The sequence below is a fragment of the Mustela erminea genome, chromosome 14 (genome assembly GCF_009829155.1).
Source record: "Mustela erminea isolate mMusErm1 chromosome 14, mMusErm1.Pri, whole genome shotgun sequence".
Lineage (NCBI taxonomy): Eukaryota > Metazoa > Chordata > Mammalia > Carnivora > Mustelidae > Mustela > Mustela erminea.
In genome coordinates, this window is record NC_045627.1 from 82,952,672 (window position 1) to 82,971,460 (window position 18,789).

Genomic DNA, 18,789 nt, shown 5'->3' on the forward strand with positions numbered 1-18,789 from the left:
ATGTTGCCCAGTTCCCTCCAACGGACCAGGCCCGGGCGAGCGGTTTCCCGTGGGAGACACGTAGCGCGGCCGCGTCGGAGAGGAAATCGGGTCGCGCCCGCCCTTAGATTCCTTAACTGCTCCTCACCTTGGGGCCCCCAGGCTGACGGGCGGGCGTCTCTGGGGGTCAGTGAGAGGGTGGGAAGAGGTCTTCGTTTCCTAGGACTGCCCCGACATCACATACTCAGCAGGAGAAATGTTTTCTCTCACAGTTCCAGAGGCCAGAAGTCCCAGATCAGAGTGCCTTTGGGGTTTGCACCCGCGGCTCTCCCCTCCCCCACTCTCCCCCCACTCTCCTCCCCTACTTCCCCCCCTTCTCTCCCCCCTTCCCGCCCCCACTCGCCGAGGCTCTGAGGTAGAGCCTCTTCCTTGCCCCTCTCACAGCTTCTGGGTAGTGGCCGGTGGCTGCGTCACTCGTGTCACCTATGTGCTCAGCTCCCTGTCCCCTCTCTTGTAAGGACACCACTCTCCGGATTTCAGGCCCATCCCAAATCCAGGATGATCTCCGCCCCGCATTTTCAATTACATCTATGAAGACTCCGTTTCCACATAAGGGCACACTCGCAGCTAGCGGGGTTCAGTGCTGGAGGCGTTTCTGTGTCCCCCCCACCCCGAGTGTGCCCGTGGGGGGTGTGGTGTGCAGCGTGAGCTTGGAAAGCAGCCCTGAGCCCCTGGTGGACCTCAGCTCCGGGTGCCCTCCTCGGGCCCAGCCGCCGTGGCTGTGGGCTGTGCCCCTCACATAGGACCCCGTGACGCCTGGTGGGGTGGGTACCCCAGGCAGCACAAGGAGAGAAAGCCCGTTTCTTGTTCCCCCTTGAACCGCACCTGGCAGGGACCCTGAGATGGCCAGGGCTTGGCCTCCTCCCACTGCCCAGCCACCTCTGCTGGGTCCCGTCTCCCAGTCTCCCCTCCTTGGGGCACAGCTGTGTCCCCTCCCCCCAATGCACCCTGGTCCAGACCAAACCTCTCCTCCATGCTCACCCCAGATTCTGCTCCCAGCTGTGTTCTCAGAAAAGCCCAGCCCCTAGCTCTTGAAAGTTCCTTTTTTTCTTATTACCTAAGTAAAACATTCCCAGGGGGTGCCCAGGTGGCTCAGTCCGTTGAGCAGCCCACTCTTGATTTTGGCTCAGGTCATGGGATTGAGCCCCACGTCAGGCTCTGCACTCAGTGCTGGGTCTGCTTGAGATTCTCTTTCTCTCTCTCTCTCTCTCACCCTCCCTCTGTCTCTCTTCCAGCCACCCCACTCGTGTGTACACATTCTTTCTCTTTAAATCTTCAAAAAAAATTTTTTTCCCACTGCTAAAAAGTCTAGAGATGCAGGTAAGAAAAAAAAAAACCAACCATAATCCCCAAACCAAGCAATAATAACTGTGAATGTTTTTATATTGATTTTTCTATACTTTTTTCTCAGTGTATGAAATATGTATCTTTATAAAGGCAGGGTTCGTTAGAGTTCTGCAATGCCCCTGTGCACCGTTTTATAAACCCTTTTTTCATGTGATACTAGAATGTAACCATCATGTGATGCAGACTTTTCTGTCAATAAATACACCTTTTTGTCACCATTTTGGCATTTTGACTGCGTGTGTTTCATGGTCACAAAACGCGTGTAAGCAGCCGCCCGCTGATGGACATTTACACAGAGACCAGTGGTTTGAGGTCATTATATGCACGCGCGTTGCGTTGAGTTTCCTTATGTGCATGCATTTATGAACACGAGTTTTCCTTGTGCTGAATTTTTAACCTGGGCGGATAACCTGGGTGACGGCTGTCACTACTCCAGCCAAAGGCCACCAGGAACACATGAGCTGAGCAAACTGGCTGTGCGGCTCGTTGCAGTGAGGGAGGACAGCCGCCAGGGGGAGCCGTGGGGCCACGGTGAGGAAGGCAGGAGGTACGGGGCTTGAGTCTGCTGCTTCGGGGGTGGGCGGAAGGAAGCAGGGCTTTGGTCCGTGCTGGATGCTCTCCGGGCAGGCCAGGCCGTTCTCAGGTGGGGCATCTCAGCACTTCTCATCTAGACCAAGGTCAAACCTACTGGTAAAGAAGCAGTAGTTTCTGGTATCTGTTAGCCAGGGTGGAAGGCTGTTTGGTCCTTTCTGTGGTTTGTGAGGTTCAGGTTCTCTGTGTGTCCAGACTGACTCTGGCGTGGGCCTGTTTTCTCCTGTTCCATCACGTGTGGCCACTGTAACACCGATTTTCGGCAAAACCAGTTGTGATCCGCAGGAGACCAGCAAGGCCCTGCAGGCGTGCCAGGCCAGCTCCCGGGCATCATAAGGGGTTTTTCTCCTTCTGGAAGGTTATACACATTTTTCAAGTTTGGGAAACTGATGGCCAAATAGGCCTTCACTACGGTTGTACTAAAATACACAGCCTCCCCCATCCATACTCAATACACACACATATTCAGTATATAACCTCGAGGCGTCCGTCTGTCTTTGGGCTTCCTGGCTGTCTGAAAGGATGCCCAGCCCCCACCTGAGCTTCAGGCCCGCGGGGTGCCAGGCTCCCTCGCGAGACCCACCCGCAGAGTGCCGGCCTTGGGAACCCCTGTGGGTTGAGATCAGCTGCTTTTGGTCCTGCGTTCACTTTCTAGAATGCCACACGTGTTTGCAGACGCACGCATGTGATGGCTGCTGAGGGCTATTTCAGGTGCTGAATGAGTGGGAAGAGCACGAGAAGGGAGCACCCGACCCCCATCCCAGCTCCCCGGCGGCCGGCGTGACAACCTCCGAGACTCTTAGCGGCTCCTAGAAATTCAGTTTGCCAAGTCAGTTAAAATCCTGAAGTTTGAACATCATTTTCTTTTTTTTTTTTTTCTTTTTTCCTTTTTTTCTGGCTCAGCATTTCCTTAGGGCTCTCAAGTTACAGAGGACGTGACTGAGATACTAAGTTTACTCATGAAGACAGAGTAGATGGGGAAGGAGATGCAGACGAGGGAGGTTGTCACTGTGACTGGGATGGGGGCGCTCAGCGGAGGAAGGCTGTTTGTCTTTCAAGTTTGGGCTTCAGCCCCGTTAGGTGTGAGGGGAGAGGTCTGATCCAAGGCCACGCCAGGAGCACCCCCACCCCCCACCCACTCCAGGCGTGGAGAGAAGTGATCTGTGCTGTGCATGGGACAGGTGACAAGGTGACAGGCCTGAGTGGGGGCTCAGGGTCCCTGACGGTGCTTCTCTCACTTAATGTCGGCCCTGGTAGAATGCTCAGGTTTTCTAGCCAAGCCTCTCCGCTTTCCAGGACATTCCGCTTGAAAAATGGAACAGGGCGGGGTGGGTGTTCTGACGAGGGCAGGGTGCAGGTGTGCGCACGGGCAGGGCAGGCAGGGTGGGCAGGAGGAAAAGGCTGTTACATTCGAGGCGCCGGGGCTTCCCTGGGGTTTGCGCCCTCTGGCCTTGAGACAATCTGGTGAATAAGGGCTGCTGTTACCTCTGTTTTACAAGAAGGAAGCAGAGGCTCCTGGAGGTTAAAAGCCTGGGGATTTGATGGAGCCACACAGCCGGGAGATGGGGCAGCCCGGATGGGCCTCGGCTCCTCCGTGCCTGCGGCGCCCCTAGCATCCCTCCGGCCGACAGCTTCCTGCGTAAGGGCGCCCGTCAGACGGCGGCGGCCAGAGAAGGCACAGGGCAGGGAGTGCGGCCCCCGAGCCCGCAGGGGTCCTCACAGCCATTCCGTCCTTAGACTGGTCAGCAGCCCTGCCCTGAGCCCAGGCTGGCTCTGCTCCTGTGTTCATGGGCGACGAAACCTTGCTGTCGGTCCAGTAGCTGGGAGTGGCCGTGGGGCTCCCCGGGCGGTGCAGTGTTCGGCGGGTGTGAGTGAGGGGCTCCGCTCTGCCTGGTCTTCATGTGTTGCCCTCAGCAGACCTGTGGCCTCTCCCCAGGCTCCTGCGTGTGGCCGGGCTCCTGCGTCCCCTCGGCTGGAGCATCAAGGGCAGAATACAGAGAATTCACATCTTTGGGGTTTATTAGGAGTGGGGAACACAACGTGGAGGTCAACGAGGTGGGGCTAGACAAAGCTCCTCCCCCCATTCCCTACGGTGCAGTGAGGCGCACGGTCATTTCTTGAGTAGGTCCTGATCCCTCTACCCGGGACACCCGCCCCCGCCCCATCATCTGGTCTCCCCAGCCCACTCCCTGAAGGCTCATTGTTGATGCCACTCCCTCCAAGGAACCCTCCTTGAACCCCCAGGCCTGGGTCAGTGTTTTTAAATGTGGGTTTTATTATTACTCAGGCATGATGAGGCCCACAGTCCAGGAGACAAGTGTCATTGAGGACAGCTGGTGACTCACAGTTCCCCGGAGAAGAGGGTATGCCGTGCCAGGCAGGATCACGTAGGGAAGCACCAGTGTTGGTCCTGAGACAGAGGAGAGGGGGAAGATGTGGATAAGGGACTCCACTGTGGTTCCCGAGGGAAGGAAGAGGTGAGGGGCGTCAGTCGGCTTGGGGTCGGCTAGTTGACATCATCTCAGTAGGCTCTGAGCCGGAGGGGCTCTCTGGCCCTGGGGTGATCAGGGTTGGGGGACAGCAGCCCTGAATGTGAAAGCCAATAAAAGAGGTGATGGGGCTGTGGGCTCTGGGTTGGCTGGTTTGCAGGTGGGAACTCGCTAATAGGCAGCTGCTTTACTGGCTCTAGGAACTGGCTAACCCTGAGCAGGTCAGACAGTCCCCCTGGTCAGCAAGACGTCAAGATGTCAAGCAGCAGAACACAGGGACATGCTTACGGCAGACGGCTACCCTCCTGTGCATTCCTGGGCGGACTGAGCTTGACCTTTGACTTGTTCATCCCCTGACCCTGCGAGCCTCCTAAGGGCAGAAACCAGTGTCCACAAGTGCAGTGCATATCCAGAAAGATGATTTTCTGGCGCAGCTCACAAAGGACTTTTAAAAATAGTTATGTAGTGAATGGAATGCGTGTTAGAAATAAATCAGCATGCCCAAATGTTACTTCATCAATAAGATAAATTTAAAGCAATTGCAAGTGAATAACGTCCCAGGGGCTAGAACGGTGCACAGGTGGTTCTCATCCTCCGCTGAGCTCTCATTTTATCCCCAACCCCACCACAAACTTGACCCTCAAGCTCTGTTTAAAGGTGTGGATGGGACTAGCCCTAGGCCAGTACGCTTTGTCTTCACCCCACCCCTCCCCCAGCCCTGGTTCTACCAACCTGGGAGCCTGGGGATGATGGGATGAGCAGGGACAGAGCTGAAGAATTGTTCCGTGTGAGCTCTGTTGTACAGATGAGCAAGTGAAGCCCAGAGCCAGAGAGAAGGCTGCCCCTAGCTCACATGGCAAGTCAGTGGCCAGGGTCGTAGCCAATCCAGGGCTCCTCAATTGGCACTGAGACTACCCCACTCCTGGCCATATAGGACGCAGTTCAAGGACAGGACCCACTCTCTGCTTCTTGGTGGAAGCCCCTGCCCGTCTTCAGGCTCGTGCACTGCCTCAGCCAGAGGCTTCGACTCCAGGCTCCCCATCCCACCCCATCCCCCGCAGCCTAGACCCTGGTGCATAGGTGCCCCCTCTTTCCTGGGGAGCCAGGCAGTCCAGATTTGGCGACTCACAGGAGCCTCCCGCTGCATACACACAGTGTCCTGGCCTCTGAGTCTTTTAAAATGAGGGTCCTTAGAGCCAGCACTCAGGTTCTGAGGGTAAGACCTTCTAACCCACCAGGATCCCAAGCCTCTGGGTCAACTTTCCACTCAGGGAGGTGAAGGTCATGTCCAACGTCACACATAGCTAGTCAGTGCCAGAACCAGGGTCGGAATTAGGAGTTCTTGACTCTGTACTTCACTCTCTCCCCATATGGGTGACTGGATGAAGTGAGCTGAAATGGGCTCTCATAAGCTAGGAAGCAGCTCGTCCCTGGAATGTTCAAGAAGATAGATATCCCACCAGAATCCCCCTGTAACTGGCATGGGAGATTTTGGTACAAGGTGGTTCTAGCTGAGAGCTGTGCTCAGTGGAGTTTGGTGTCTGAAATTCTTTGTTCTTGGGATGTCTGGCTTGTCTGGGCCCATATTTCTGGGGCATATATTCTGGAACACTGGGTACCACTTGGAAAAGGCCTTTAGGGAAACCTGCTGGGAGTCATTTCCACCTATTTGTGTTAGTTGGCTTTGCCTTTGCCTAATAGCTCAACTCCCCGGAGCTCTATGGGGGATGCATGTGCAGAGGGCTTTGGGGATGAGCTGAAGGCCTGGAATCCCTGAGGTCAGACTCTACAGGGAGAGAAAGACACAGCCAAGGCCAAGGTCCTGCTTAGGAATGGGGAGCATGGCACCCTGGGATGCTTCCACCGAGTGGCCACTAGAGGGCACCAGCTCTCAGCGGTGCCCCAGCGGTGGTGCCTGGAGGGTGTTCCTGCGCTTGCCTGCGGTGGACAACATGGTCCATGACAAGGTATTTCAAACTCTCTCCCTGAAACCTTCCATGGGGGCCTACATTCCAGGGACAGTAGCTGAGAAAAGTTCGGAGTGGAGGGAAGGGAGCAGCAAGGGAGTGTGGGTGCCAGGAAAGGGAGAAGCACAGACCAGAGGGTGAGGAGGGAGGGACATTTAGAGAAGCCTCCTGTCTTTGGAGGGTGTTATGGCTTCTGGGACTCAGCTGCAAGTAGGCAAAGCACTTACCTTCCTGTTTCCCTTCATAGTTTATACGACTTGGGAAAGGCTGCACATGAGGAGCCTGGGGGAAGCCAGTCCCGGGTCACACGAGCTGCACCGACTCCTGGTGGTTCTTGCTGTGGCTGGGATTTCGGGGACCGCGGGGCTGGAGGTCTGAGACTTTGATGGACCAAGATTTCCAGGCATCGTGGATGTGTCTCCACCTCTCCACCTCCGGGTTAGTCTGGGGCCTGGGCTTTACAGATCAGGTCACTGAGCCCCTGGAAATTTCCACCGTGGCCCCCGGCATGAAAACTCTTGACTTTTAGGCAGATCTTTGTTCCTGGAGAGAGCGGACTAAAAATCATCTCTCCACAAAATAAATCATGAGGCATAGTTTTAATAATGTTAAACTCTCTAATTCTTATTTAGATATTTTTGTCCAAATTTCTGAATGCCCGAGCCAGAAATAGAGCACCCCAGAATGCCCAACCTGGCAGGGATCTGAGAACCTTCCGGAACAATCCTCTCACGTGACAGAGGAGGCCTGCGGACTTGGGGCTGGACACTGCCTGAGGCCCTTTGAGCGGATCCTCCAGGTTACCTCTGGTGCTGGGAGGAAACACGGCACTGTTGGGGCAAGAGGGCAGGTGCGGCCTGCAAGACGCCACCCTGCCCGCAGCCCCCAGCCCTGCTGAGACGGGCCAGGAACAGGAAGTGCTCAGAACCTTTCCTCTGGTTGCCATGGTGCCCACAATCGGGAAACCAAGGGCAAGCTCTCCTGCCAAGGCACCTTGGCCTCTAAGAAGAACAGGGCGAGCCCCCGCATGTCATGAGCGCTCTCAGGATTCAGGGTGAGAAGGCGAGCGGCCCGCAGCGATCCTGTCACTCTGAGACCAAGGCCACGGAACTGTCTCTGTTCGACCCGCTTCTCTTGTGAACACCCCCGCCCAGGGCTGCGAGGAGGCTTTGGATCCGTGAGTACGGCCGGCGCTGTTCATCCCTGTTAGAGACGGAGGCCATCCCGGGGCATCCCCAGGGCCCTGCGCTGCCTAGGCAGGGAAGGGCTGCAGGAGCTCCAGGCTGGGGGCAGGGGGCCTGGAAGCCGGGGACCGTCGCGAGTAGCAGATGATCTGAGCAGCCCACTTAGAGACCTCGGTTCCTGGCAAAGGGGCGAAGCGTGGTGGCTCATCTCCCATTTGGCTTTTCCTGAGCCACATTTCCGGCGCAAGAGCAGAGAACGGTCATTCTCCCGGTGGGCTTTAAAAAGTCAGAGAGACTCTCAATTTGACAAATAACCCACCCTGGAAGTTTACTCCTATTACTTGTTTTGTGGCAAAATACAGGCTCTTCAGGCCAATCCCCTGTTTGAAGAGCCCCTCTGGAGAGTTTTTGAAAATGTCAACCTTACCTCTGGTCTTCCAGGTGTTTCTTGCGCCCTCCCCTGGGTGTCGTCACCACGACCGTGCATGAAAATGCTGCATCCGGTGAGTAGCGTGGGCTCCTGGCGAGCGGCGGAAGCACCTGCTTACAGCTCTGTCGCCGCGTTTACTCGAGGGGACGGGTTGTGTACAACTCCTGACTCCAAGCTCTATTGGCTGACCCTCCTGTCAGAGCCCAGCACCCACAGGACTGCATCAGATTCACACTCCACACTGTTCGATCGCCCGCCATATTCCAGACACTGAAATCTAGTTCCCAGACTTCCTCTTGTCATTTTGACATCATCACTGCTGCCAGGGCCATCCTCAGATGAGGACCAAAAGCCTCAAAATGTTAAATGACTTGCCCAAGGCCATACAACCCTTCAGTGGCAATAACAAGATTTGACCTTAAATTCTCCATTCCCTGGCCCCTGGTCTCCCTATCACCCTGCCAGGGACTGGCCTGGCTTAGGGACAACCACACCCATATCTCCGGGTCCCTCATGGTACACCTTTTCCGGCTAGCTTTCCTCGAGCCACCAAGTCTGAGGCTCCCAGGCACGCTGAACCTTCTACTGTTCCCTTAAGGAGGCTGCTGAGCCCGAGGACCTCAAGGAAACATCTAAGTCAAAGTCCCTGCCCAGTGGCCCAGCTCCCCACTCCTGGGTATAGACCCCAAAGAACGAGTGCTCAAACAAGAACTTGTACACAAACGTTCACAGCAGGATTTCTCACAATCACCAAGAGGTAGAAAGGACACAGTTGTCCAGGAGATGATGGATGGACAGACAAAATGTGGTCTCTCCACAGCCTGGAATATTATTCAGCCCTAACAGGGAATGAAGTTCTGATACCTGCTCCCACAGGGACGAACATGGAAAACCTGATGCTAAGGGAAAGGAGCCAAGGCTAAAAGCTCACATGTCTGATTCCATTTATATAAATGTCCAGCAGAGCAAATGCATAGAAGCGGGGAGCAGACGGCGGGTTGCCAGGAGCTGGGGGAAGGCGTTAGGAGTGAGGGCCTGATGGCTACAAGGTTTCCTTTTGGGGGAACGAAAATGCCCCCAACTGGATGGTGGCGATCGCTGTGCAACTTTGTAAATGTACCAAATGCCCCTCAGTGGTATGCGATGAAATGGATAAAACGGGGAATGTTACGTTTTGTGTCTCTTACAACAAGAAGAGAGAAAAACAGTCCCCACCTAGGATCTCTCCGTTTGGTGTCTCTCCGAATCCCCAGTGAGGATAAACACGTAAGGAAGAGTCTCTTGAAATGTCATCCTGTCCCCCCCACCCCGTGGGCTCCTGAGCACCGCCCGCAAAGACACAATCTTGCCTCCTGACCTGTTGTCTCTGGAACCTTCTGTTCTAGATCCTAATTACTATGTTCCTTGAACCCCTCTGTCTACGGAGTACAATATTGGCCTTGAGAGGATGGCTCCTGAGAAACCCTGGCCATGTTTGAAAATCAGCCAGTGTTTTCAAATGTGTCTTGATTTTCTTTCTGATGTACACGTTGGAAAACCTGGCCTTTGGGAGAGGTTCCGAAAGGACTTTCTGCCTGCCTTTGCCTCCCAAGCAGCACAGAGCCCGGCTGGAACGCCGGATGGTTGGCTCGACCAATCGGTGGCGTTTTCCCAGAGAGGCTTTCTCCGGGGACCTGCTGGGACTTTCCCAGATGTGCAAGGCTTTGAACGTGGACTTTGAAGAAGTTTTGAAGAACCCAGACAGGTAGGGTGATCAAAGGCCACGGCGGCCGGGACGGCCCTGGTGGGGGCGGGGGCCGGACAAGCTTTTCTGGGAAGGGCCGGGTGGTTGGGCCGCTCTCCCTGGGCAGATGGGCTCATCTGGGCTGCTGTTGGTACCAGCCTTCAGGGTCACCACTTCCCCTGAGGATGTCTGAGATGTCCGTGACACCCCGTGTGTGGCAAGCTGGCTCCTCCCTCCTTCCCAAGGCATTCTAACCGCTGGCTTAGCATTCCTCCTCCCTGTGACAAGTGCTTTCTGGTCTCTCCTGGGACGTGGAGCCAGGCCCCACTGCCGAAGGAAGAAGTCCCTTCCCTGGTGCTTTGAACTTTACTTGGTGCCGTTTCCCCCCTGGGTGCTGGTACCCGGCTCGTGAGCACACGGCCTGTGCCTGGAAAGCACCGGGCATAGAGGAGCCGCTCGCTCCCTGTTGGCTGAGCCCGTAGCCCCAGGCCAGCCCCGCTCCAATCCCCACCCCGCTCCCCGGCGACTCTCCGCTACACACTTGGGTAAATTAAATCCATCTGTGGTTGGCGCCTTAATTCTCGGATGACCCCGGATTAGAAAAGGTGAGTGCTGGGAGTTACCATTTAGGACGTTAGCCTTAAACTATCTTGAATTTGTTTTCTATTGTATATTTATTTTATTTTTTGTCTGGTTAGGGCCTTGAAGAAGTCTTAGGGTTAAAATGCATGGTGTTCCTCAATGGCAGGAGTGTAAGCAAACTGATCCGGAAAGCTGATGAGTGTGGCTGGGCAGTAGGAGCAGACGTCTCCGGGACTCGGTCTGTGCGATCGCTGAGCTAAGCTGGGGGTTGGGGGTGGCCTGAGAAGCGAGGCACAGAAGCCAGAGGGTGGTGGCAGTCGTGCTGGGAATCAGGACTATTAAAGGTAACATGTCAGACGGGGTTAGTGTTCCTTCTCCTCCATTTACTAACTCTGTAACCTTTAGCCAGTGGAGTAACCTCTCTGAGCCCCAGTTTCCTCACCTGTGAAATGGTCATAAGAGCATCTTTCTGGAAGCATTATCTTGAGGATTAAATCAGCCGGTACCTTGCAAATGCTTAGTGCCGTGTCCAGCGAACAGTAGATGATGTGTAAATGGAGATTTTATTCACCTGCGCAAGTTTTAGTTAATGGTCCTGGTGATTTCATTTTGGGGTGTGCCGGCCCTGTGCTCTTGCCAGCCAACAGCCCCATTTTTCATTCTGCCTTTTACCACCTTCCCCCAAAGCAAGGCACCTGGCCTACACACTCGGGTGGCACAGTGCGCCTCTCTCCTTGGTGACGCTAGGAAGCCGTGGCTCCAGAGGCCGGCTGGGGCAAGGACGTACTCTGGGAAGGCTGATTACTCATGGGTCTGGTGGCCAGCGGACCCAGGCTCTTCTCACCTTCCTCCTGAGATGGTCGACTCGCTGGGTGTGCTCTCATGCTGATAATGGCAGAGGACAAAGGCAAGCCCAGGGGCACAAGTGCTTTCCAAACTTCTAGCCACATCACATCCGCTAAGATCAAGGCAAGCCACATGGCCAAACTCAAAGTCAAGGGCAGGACATCAAATTGGACTTGCCAGTATTAAGCCAAAAGCCCTTTGGACAGTTTGCTGCAGGAAGTCCTTCCATCCATGAGACACGTAGGGAATTTCTCCCTCCCCCTCTTGTTTCTCCATCATGGGTCATGACTGGGGAGACTGAGTCCCCAACCTACTAGCATGCTCCCAGTTTTCCCACATGCTACTTTATCCCAGGCTGTCTAGTCCCAAAGAATAAAGAGGACAGCTCACAGATGCCATTTAGTCCATTACCTTTTCCAATGGTCCTAAAATAAACCTAGCCCTTGGAATCTGCAGAGCCCGCATGGTAGATGGTATATCTTGGCGAGGACCCGTGACACCAGGAGAAGGCGATGAGGTCACTTCTGTTGTCTGGCTCCGCCGACGACACTGATGTTTGTGAGGGTAGTTGAGCTCATGGGCATTGCCCACAGTTTCCAAAGTCCATTGCTCCATTTTGAGATCACAGTCTGAACCCCTGACCTTGGCCAACTCTTACTAGACGTGTGACCCAAGCCACCAGAAGGATTGAGGCTAGCTTGGGTCAGGTCCACTACTCCTGTTGGGTAAATACCTCAAGCTCTCACTGCCTTTCTGGGGCTGAGTCACTAGTAGCTACCCTCTCCACTTGGAAAGGGCAGATTGTGGTCAGTGTTATTCTGGACATGGTTTCCCCCACCCAGGCCCCCCTCTATGTACCCTGGCCACGAGGGTTCTTGGAACCCTTGGAAAACAGCATGGTAAAAGTGACACGGACCAGATGTGGTCATCCAGTGCCCTTTGGCCAGCTGGCTTTCTTGGGATGGACTGTCTTCAAGCTGGGACTATGTGACTCAAACTGTGTTTCATGTCCTTGCTCAACGGGACGAAGTCAGTGTTCATGAGAAGGTATCTTACCTTTGTCATCATTCAATCATTGAATAGATACTTATTGAGCACTTGCATAGTGCCCATGCTGGGGTTCCTGCAACGAATAAATGCCAGATCTGTCTTTGTGGAATGCAGAGCCTTGAGTGGAGGACGCATGAGCAAACAGGTGACCGCAAGACACAATAGAAGGAGCTCCGATGGGGGGAGTTCCAGGCGGTCAGTGGAAGGACCACTCGCTTGGTGTCCCCAGAGAAAGCCACAGCTGAGCTCATCTACGAGGGTGAGAGTAGGAGCTCATCAAGTGACGAGGCCAGGAGAACAGCACTCAGGGCAGCGGGTGCTGTGGGTCCAAGAGAATGGAAGTGAGAGATGGTGGCTTCAGTCTGTTGAGAAGGGCTAGAGCAGGGATCGTAGAGGGTCGAACCATGCTGAGGAGTGTGGGCTTCCCCCAAAAGCCCCAGGAAGACACGGAAGGATTCTCAGCACGAGAGAGGTGAGAGCAGATGTGCGTTGCACACGGTTCTCAAGCTGCGGCATCAACTGTGTATCTGAGGGGAGCTTCCTGGAGACTGGAGACTGGCCACGATTTCAGGGAGATAATAATGGCTTGGATGCGGCTCACAGCAGGAAGGAGGCAGGGACATCTGCTATTTGTCAGATCTAGGCGAGTGATCCGATGTGACAACAGTCAGCCTGCTGGCCTGGGCAACTGGAGGCTAGTGGTACCATTTACTGGAGAAAGAGCAGGGTTGGTTTGGCATAAAATCTGAGTTTAGTTTCCGGACGCTTCAAGACTGTGGCATGCATGTCCCCTAAACAGAAGTGTCAGTGAGTCACTTCCCAGAAGTGCCTAGAACCCTCTCTTGCTTTCTCTAGCAGGTGTTTATGGAATACTTACTCTATGCTAGACATTGTTTTAGACATTCACCGAGAGAGGAGTCATTCAGGCAACTGGATATAATTCCAACTACCTTCTCGGGAAAGCCTATCGGCAAACTGAAAACGGGAATGGGTGTTCGAGCCAGCCACAAAGCTTACAGATAATCAAAGCAGCAGACAAATGGTGGCCTAAGACTAGACCTAAGCTAGATGAAGGATGCCATAGGGACCCTTAAACTAGAATGATGCATGTGGCAGTTGGCGAAGAAGGTCAGTGTTAACTCCTGAATCTTCTGTTTGTATTTTCCCTGGAGGTTATGCATTTCACAAATCCAGAAAATTTTCTCGGGGAACTTGAAGAACAAGACCATCCCAAGTGGGGAGGCAGGTGAGTGCTTGTCACCAGTGGATTTGATCAAATGCCACTGCACTCAGGGCCAGCTGTGGTTTCGAGAGAAGGAAACCAGACACTAGGCCAGGTCACTGGTCTGTAAGTCCCAGTTTCTGTCCACTGTACACCGTGTAACTACAAACAGGCGCTGTAAATATTTGTCAGACACACCATGGGATGATGAATGGAGCCAGGCTTGGCAAACACATTTTTATATGCTAATGGCCACAGGGAAGACAAACATGCTGATGTAAATAAACAGCGTTTGGAATGAAGACTAAACAGAAGCCCCATCAAGCATGGGTGGCTCTTCTCTGTCCCTTTTCGCTCTAACCAGTCATGAGCTGGACATCACCTCTGCACTTGTCCAAGAGGACTTTCCTGATTGAGAAGGAGGAACCAGGCTAGGTCTGTTCTGCTGGGCAAAGGCTCACTGAACCTCACCAGGCCTGGACAGTTCTGCTCCGTAAAGGAGGTTTTGTTATTGTTATTGTTGTTGTTTTTTAAGATTTGTTTATTTATTCTAAAGAGGGAGAGTAAAGGGGTAGAAGGAGAGAATCCTCAAACTCCCGGCTGAGGGCAGAGGCTGTGGGACTCGATCTTTTGACCCTGAGATTATGCCCTGAGCCAAAATCAAGAGTCAGCCACTCAACTGACTGAGCCACCCAGGCGCCCCTTAAAGGAGTTTTTTTTTTTAAGATAAGCTGCCTGAGGTCAGAGTCAGCCTTCTTCCCCAGGGGAGTCTAATTGATTTCCTTGCCTGTGGGTTCTGGTTGACAGGAGGCCCTGCGAAGTAGTCTGAGAACATCTCCCGGCTTAGGGAAAAGAATTTTGGGATTGGGAGTGACGTCTCCCATGCATGTGCCCCTGTAAAGGCAGCTGTGGGTGTCTGGGGAGAAGACACGCTTTCTCCATGCTGCTCCTGCCTAAAATCACCCTAACGGGTGGGATACTTTCTAGCCCAGCATGACCAGCGGTGACCCGAGATTTGAGATGCGAGCCCACATTCTGAACCCAGCCTGAAACAGTATCATAGGGCTGGTGAATCACAATGTTAATGACAGGAGATGCCTGTGCTCACTCAGGCAAAGTAATGGCAAGGCCATTAACAAGTGGATGGGGCTCTCAAAGTCTCATCCAACACTGAGGTTAAGGGTTTGGGGGATGGGCGAGCACCACCCTCCTCCCCCAGCTCTGCGCTGACAGGAGTTCAGCCTGCAGAGGTCTCCTGCCCACCGCCCCTCCCGCCTCACCTGACCTATCCTTGGATCCTCCATCTGGCCTCCTGTCAAAGGCTCTCTCTTTAATCACCTATGCTATCCAAGGACGAGATAAAGCCCTGTGCATAAAGCCCCTTCCAGTTTGCAAAAAGCTTCCTTTACTCTGTAATCCTGTTTCACACCCGTGAGCTGGGTTTTCTGGGGCTCCCCATTCCCTCGAGGAAAGTGAGGCTCACAAGGTGTCTGCCTCCTGGGGATGGGCCTTGGAGCTGCACTTGACTGTCACTTTTCAGGTGGCCGATAACTAAGCACCAGTGGCCAGTAGCTTCAACAAGGGACTGGGTAGCGAGATCCTTTCCCAGGGGAGATTTGGCGATGCCTAGAGACCTTCGGGATCGTCACGACTTAGTGGGGAGGGTGTTCCTGGCATTCTGTGGGTAGAGGCCAGGGATGTGGCTAAGTAACCTAAAAGGCACAGAACAGCCCCATGACAGAGAAGTACACGGCCCCAAATACAGAGAGTGCCAAGGGTGAGAAACACTGTAACGGGAGGGCACGGTGAGGTCCCCAAACGTGTCCCAGCCAGTGTCCCTTCCCTGTGAAGGGAACTGCCGTTCCAGTTCCCCAGCTGGAGGGCAGCCCATGTGCCTCCGAAGTCCTACAGCTATGCGTCAGCTGCTCTTGGATACTTTTCTCCATCTATGTTACCTTGTGAGGCCGCTCACTGTATCCGCTGGGGGTCAGTGAGTGACCTGAGACCCACGCGGGCTTCACTGCTTTGTTCCTGGAGCAGCCCAGCAAAGCCACCTGCCCATCTGCTCTGTGACCGCGACAAGATGGTGGGTGGGAGTTGACCGGTCTCTTGGAAGGGGCGCCACGAAACCGCTTACTCATCACCGCCTTCTCTCCGTAGACGTGATTCTCACCTGTCTGGGCTCCAAATGGCAACTCCACCAGCCCCAACTTTTCCAGTCGGAGACCTTGGCCAAGCTCTTCCTGATGGCACTGGCCCAGGGCACCACAAGCCCCACAAAGGAACTGGAGAGGCTTCTGCGAGGTATTTTCTTACGGGTGCCCTCCACAGAGCTCCAAATGCCATCTGGTTTGAGGGTCCCCAGCTTGGCGTATGGTCATCTCTCTGGGGACTAAGGTCACTCTGGCAGAGATGAGCAAAGCCCATGGTGTGACCTCATCACAGATTTAACCTTGGTCTGCAGCTATAACATGGGAATAATCGTTCTCACTATGCTGCATTGAAGCCTGGAGACGGTAGAGCTGAGAGGTTCTAGAACAATGCCTGGCTCATATTAGTTGCTCAGGAGATGTCATTTATTTTTCTCCTAACAACCCAATCCTGCCTAGCCAGCAGAAATGGAGACTCTACCTACTTCTTCGAGAGGAGCAAACAGTTGTGTTGAGTCTTCTGGATGGCTCTTTGGAAGGAAGGCATAGTTCTGACCTCTAGCCCAGGATGCTGGTTAGAGGTTTCATGTGAATGTCGAGGTTATGTTTCTTTTGGTTTGGTTTCTCTTTTCTTAACTTCGCGTCATTACGTAAAGTATTTGGGCCACTTCTTTCTTTCCTTTTCTCCTTTTTCAACTCTAGTAACCCCCAGGCTCCCCTCTTTGTCCCCTAAGTTCTTCTCCGGACACACAGCCTTCTTTGGGTAACAGATGGGCATCATTTCAGGATGGCTCTAAACAGGTACTATGGAAAGTTCAAGGTTTCCAAAGCCAACCAGCAGACCAGTCAGGATAAGGCTACATTTCCAGGATGTGGCAGCAAAGCTCTGTTATTCCAGAGCCAGACAGGCTGGCCAGCCCCCCAGCTGCTGCCCCACCCTGAGCCTGGAGAGAGGGCCCGGCTGCCAGCCGGAATCAGCCCGGCCACAAGGCCTCTGACTCAGCCCTTCCCCGCTGAGCTGGGAGCTGAGAGCAGGCTGCGGCTTTCCCCCAGCACTGGGACGACCTTCACACTCACTCGACAATCTCCTTTGCTCTTTCCAAGCGTTTGTCCCAGTGTCTTTTTTTTTTTTAATTTATTTTTTATTTTCAGCATAACAGTATTCATTGTTTTTGCACCACACCCAGAGCTCCATGCAATCCGTGCCCTCTATAATACCCACCACCTGGTACCCCGACCTCCCACCACCCCCCCCCCCGCCCCTTCAAAACCCTCAGATTGTTTTTCAGAGTCCATAGTCTCTCATGGTCCCAGTGTCTTTGAGAGTGGGACCAAGCTCCTCCCGGCGTGTCCCCTGTGCCCAGGTCGGAACACTCCCCAGGCCCCCAAGGAAAGGCCATGGAGATCCAGACATGAATGCATTGAAAAGCAAGAGAATTTGGAAAGAGAAGATGGACTTACTGTTAATGATTTGGTTTTTATCATTCTAGAAGGGTCTTACTGAAAAGGCTGGCCCCTGCTAACACAGCCCATCGGCTCCAAGTCCCCTGCTGGAGGCTGGGCCTGCCTGGGGGGCAACTGCGTCAGTGCAGAGATGAAGACCCCCGCTGCCCACACTGTCAGAACGCTCAGGGTCTGCGTCTGGTCCTGGGAACTGTGTGCCCGTGCTGTTCCGGGGACATGGTCACCCGGCTTTGTGCTCCTGTGAAAGCAGGATGTGCTCACAATGACAGTTTAGATGGTCTCGCAGCTACTGCCTTGTGTGCTGCCGTCTTGGAGCGGTGGGTGCCGTGCAGAGGCAGCCCCGCGCCAGCGGCCCTGCCCTGGCCACACACGGCTGTCCCAGCTGGTCGTGTTCCTGCCACCAAGAGTCCGGGATGAGCTGCGCTTCAGCGAGACCCCTTTATTCTTTTTATTATTAATATTATTTTATTTATTTGACAGACGGAGATCACAAGTAGGCACAAAGGCAGGCAGAGAGAGAGAGGAGGAAGCAGGCTCCCTGCCAAGCAGAGAGCCCGATGTGGGGCTCGATCCCAGGACCCTGGGATCATGACCTGAGCTGAAGGCAGAGGCTTAACCCACTGAGCCACCCAGGCAACCCCCAGGACCCTTTATTCTCTAGGAGGAAACCCCAAAAGGAAATGGTGCTCTTTTAGTAAAAAGGAACCACTTGGTTTCAGAGTACTTCCGAAACACATGACTGGATTATTACTTTCCTGTTTGATTTTGAGGTTTTTGGTAAAACAGGCTGTGCTGAAATTCTGACTTCCACTGACTCTGACCTAGCAGATATTTTTCCTTTCTTCCCTCAACAAATGTTGAGCGCTGAACTTAGCCTGGGCGTCGTGCTAGGAACTCGGTGTCGGAGGCTGGGGGGTGGACAAGGCAACCCAAAACAAGGACAAAATGTGAGGAGCAGCATGATAGGAGCTGCCACCGGACGGCCTGGGCTGTGCCCCAGGGCGGGTGAGCGACAGAGTGCCGCATGCGGGCGGGAGGCGGTCCTGAAATCCTGGAGGACCAGGAGTCAGAGCGGAGAACAGGGCCTGACATTCAGCAGATGCTCAGTAAATATTTGCTGAATGGGAGCGTGGACGGAGCCAGGTGCCCTGAGCACAGTGCGGGGAGACGGTGAGGGGAGTCTCAACAGCCCTGCTCTCCCGACGACGACGGAATGGATGTTTGTTCTCCCTCTTTGCTCTGTGGTCTCTGTGGTTCATTGTGTGACATCCTTTCTTGGATCCTGCCTCGTGCCATTTTTCATTACCCAGAACCTTGAGCTTGGGAGGCTTGGGGTTCTGATAGAGTCCCCTCATTCCGGTAATTCGGGTGACGTTTACTGAGGACCAGTGTGTGCAAGACGGTGTCGGGGCCTGGGGAGGGAGTGGCGAGGAAGCCATCCAGTGCTCCCGCCCAACAGAGACATGACGTGGCAACAGGTGGTAGTAATGGTGGGTCTGGGAGGAAAAGGAAAGCCACTTAGGGGGAAGGTAGTGTTGGGTGCTACCTTCCGTATGGAGTTAGGTGGGTCTCTGATGGGGGGGGATGGAGCCCTGTGGCTCGTCTATGGAACAACAAGAAGGCAGTTTTGGGGTCCAGTGAGCCAGAGACTAATGGTCTTGGGTCTGTTAGAGGCCTTTGGCTTTGTGCCAAAGGCTTGGGATGT

The 18,789-nt window shown here is 54.1% G+C and overlaps 1 protein-coding gene across 4 annotated transcripts in view; it reads left to right on the plus strand.

The window, feature by feature from the left end:
• Positions 1-7,275: 7,275 nt before the first annotated feature.
• Positions 7,276-18,789, plus strand: part of BTBD16 (BTB domain containing 16) — a 43,900-nt gene continuing 32,386 nt past the window's right edge. For 3 of the 4 annotated variants that reach the window (XM_032313072.1, XM_032313074.1, XM_032313075.1), the window contains exons 1-5: positions 7,276-7,610; positions 8,059-8,120; positions 9,640-9,791; positions 13,421-13,494; positions 15,631-15,774. In XM_032313072.1, coding sequence (XP_032168963.1) covers positions 8,103-8,120; positions 9,640-9,791; positions 13,421-13,494; positions 15,631-15,774 — 388 coding nt within the window. In that variant the 5' untranslated portion in view covers positions 7,276-7,610; positions 8,059-8,102. The remainder of the gene's footprint in view (positions 7,611-8,058; positions 8,121-9,639; positions 9,792-13,420; positions 13,495-15,630; positions 15,775-18,789) is intronic. The other variant, XM_032313073.1, reaches the window with a different exon arrangement.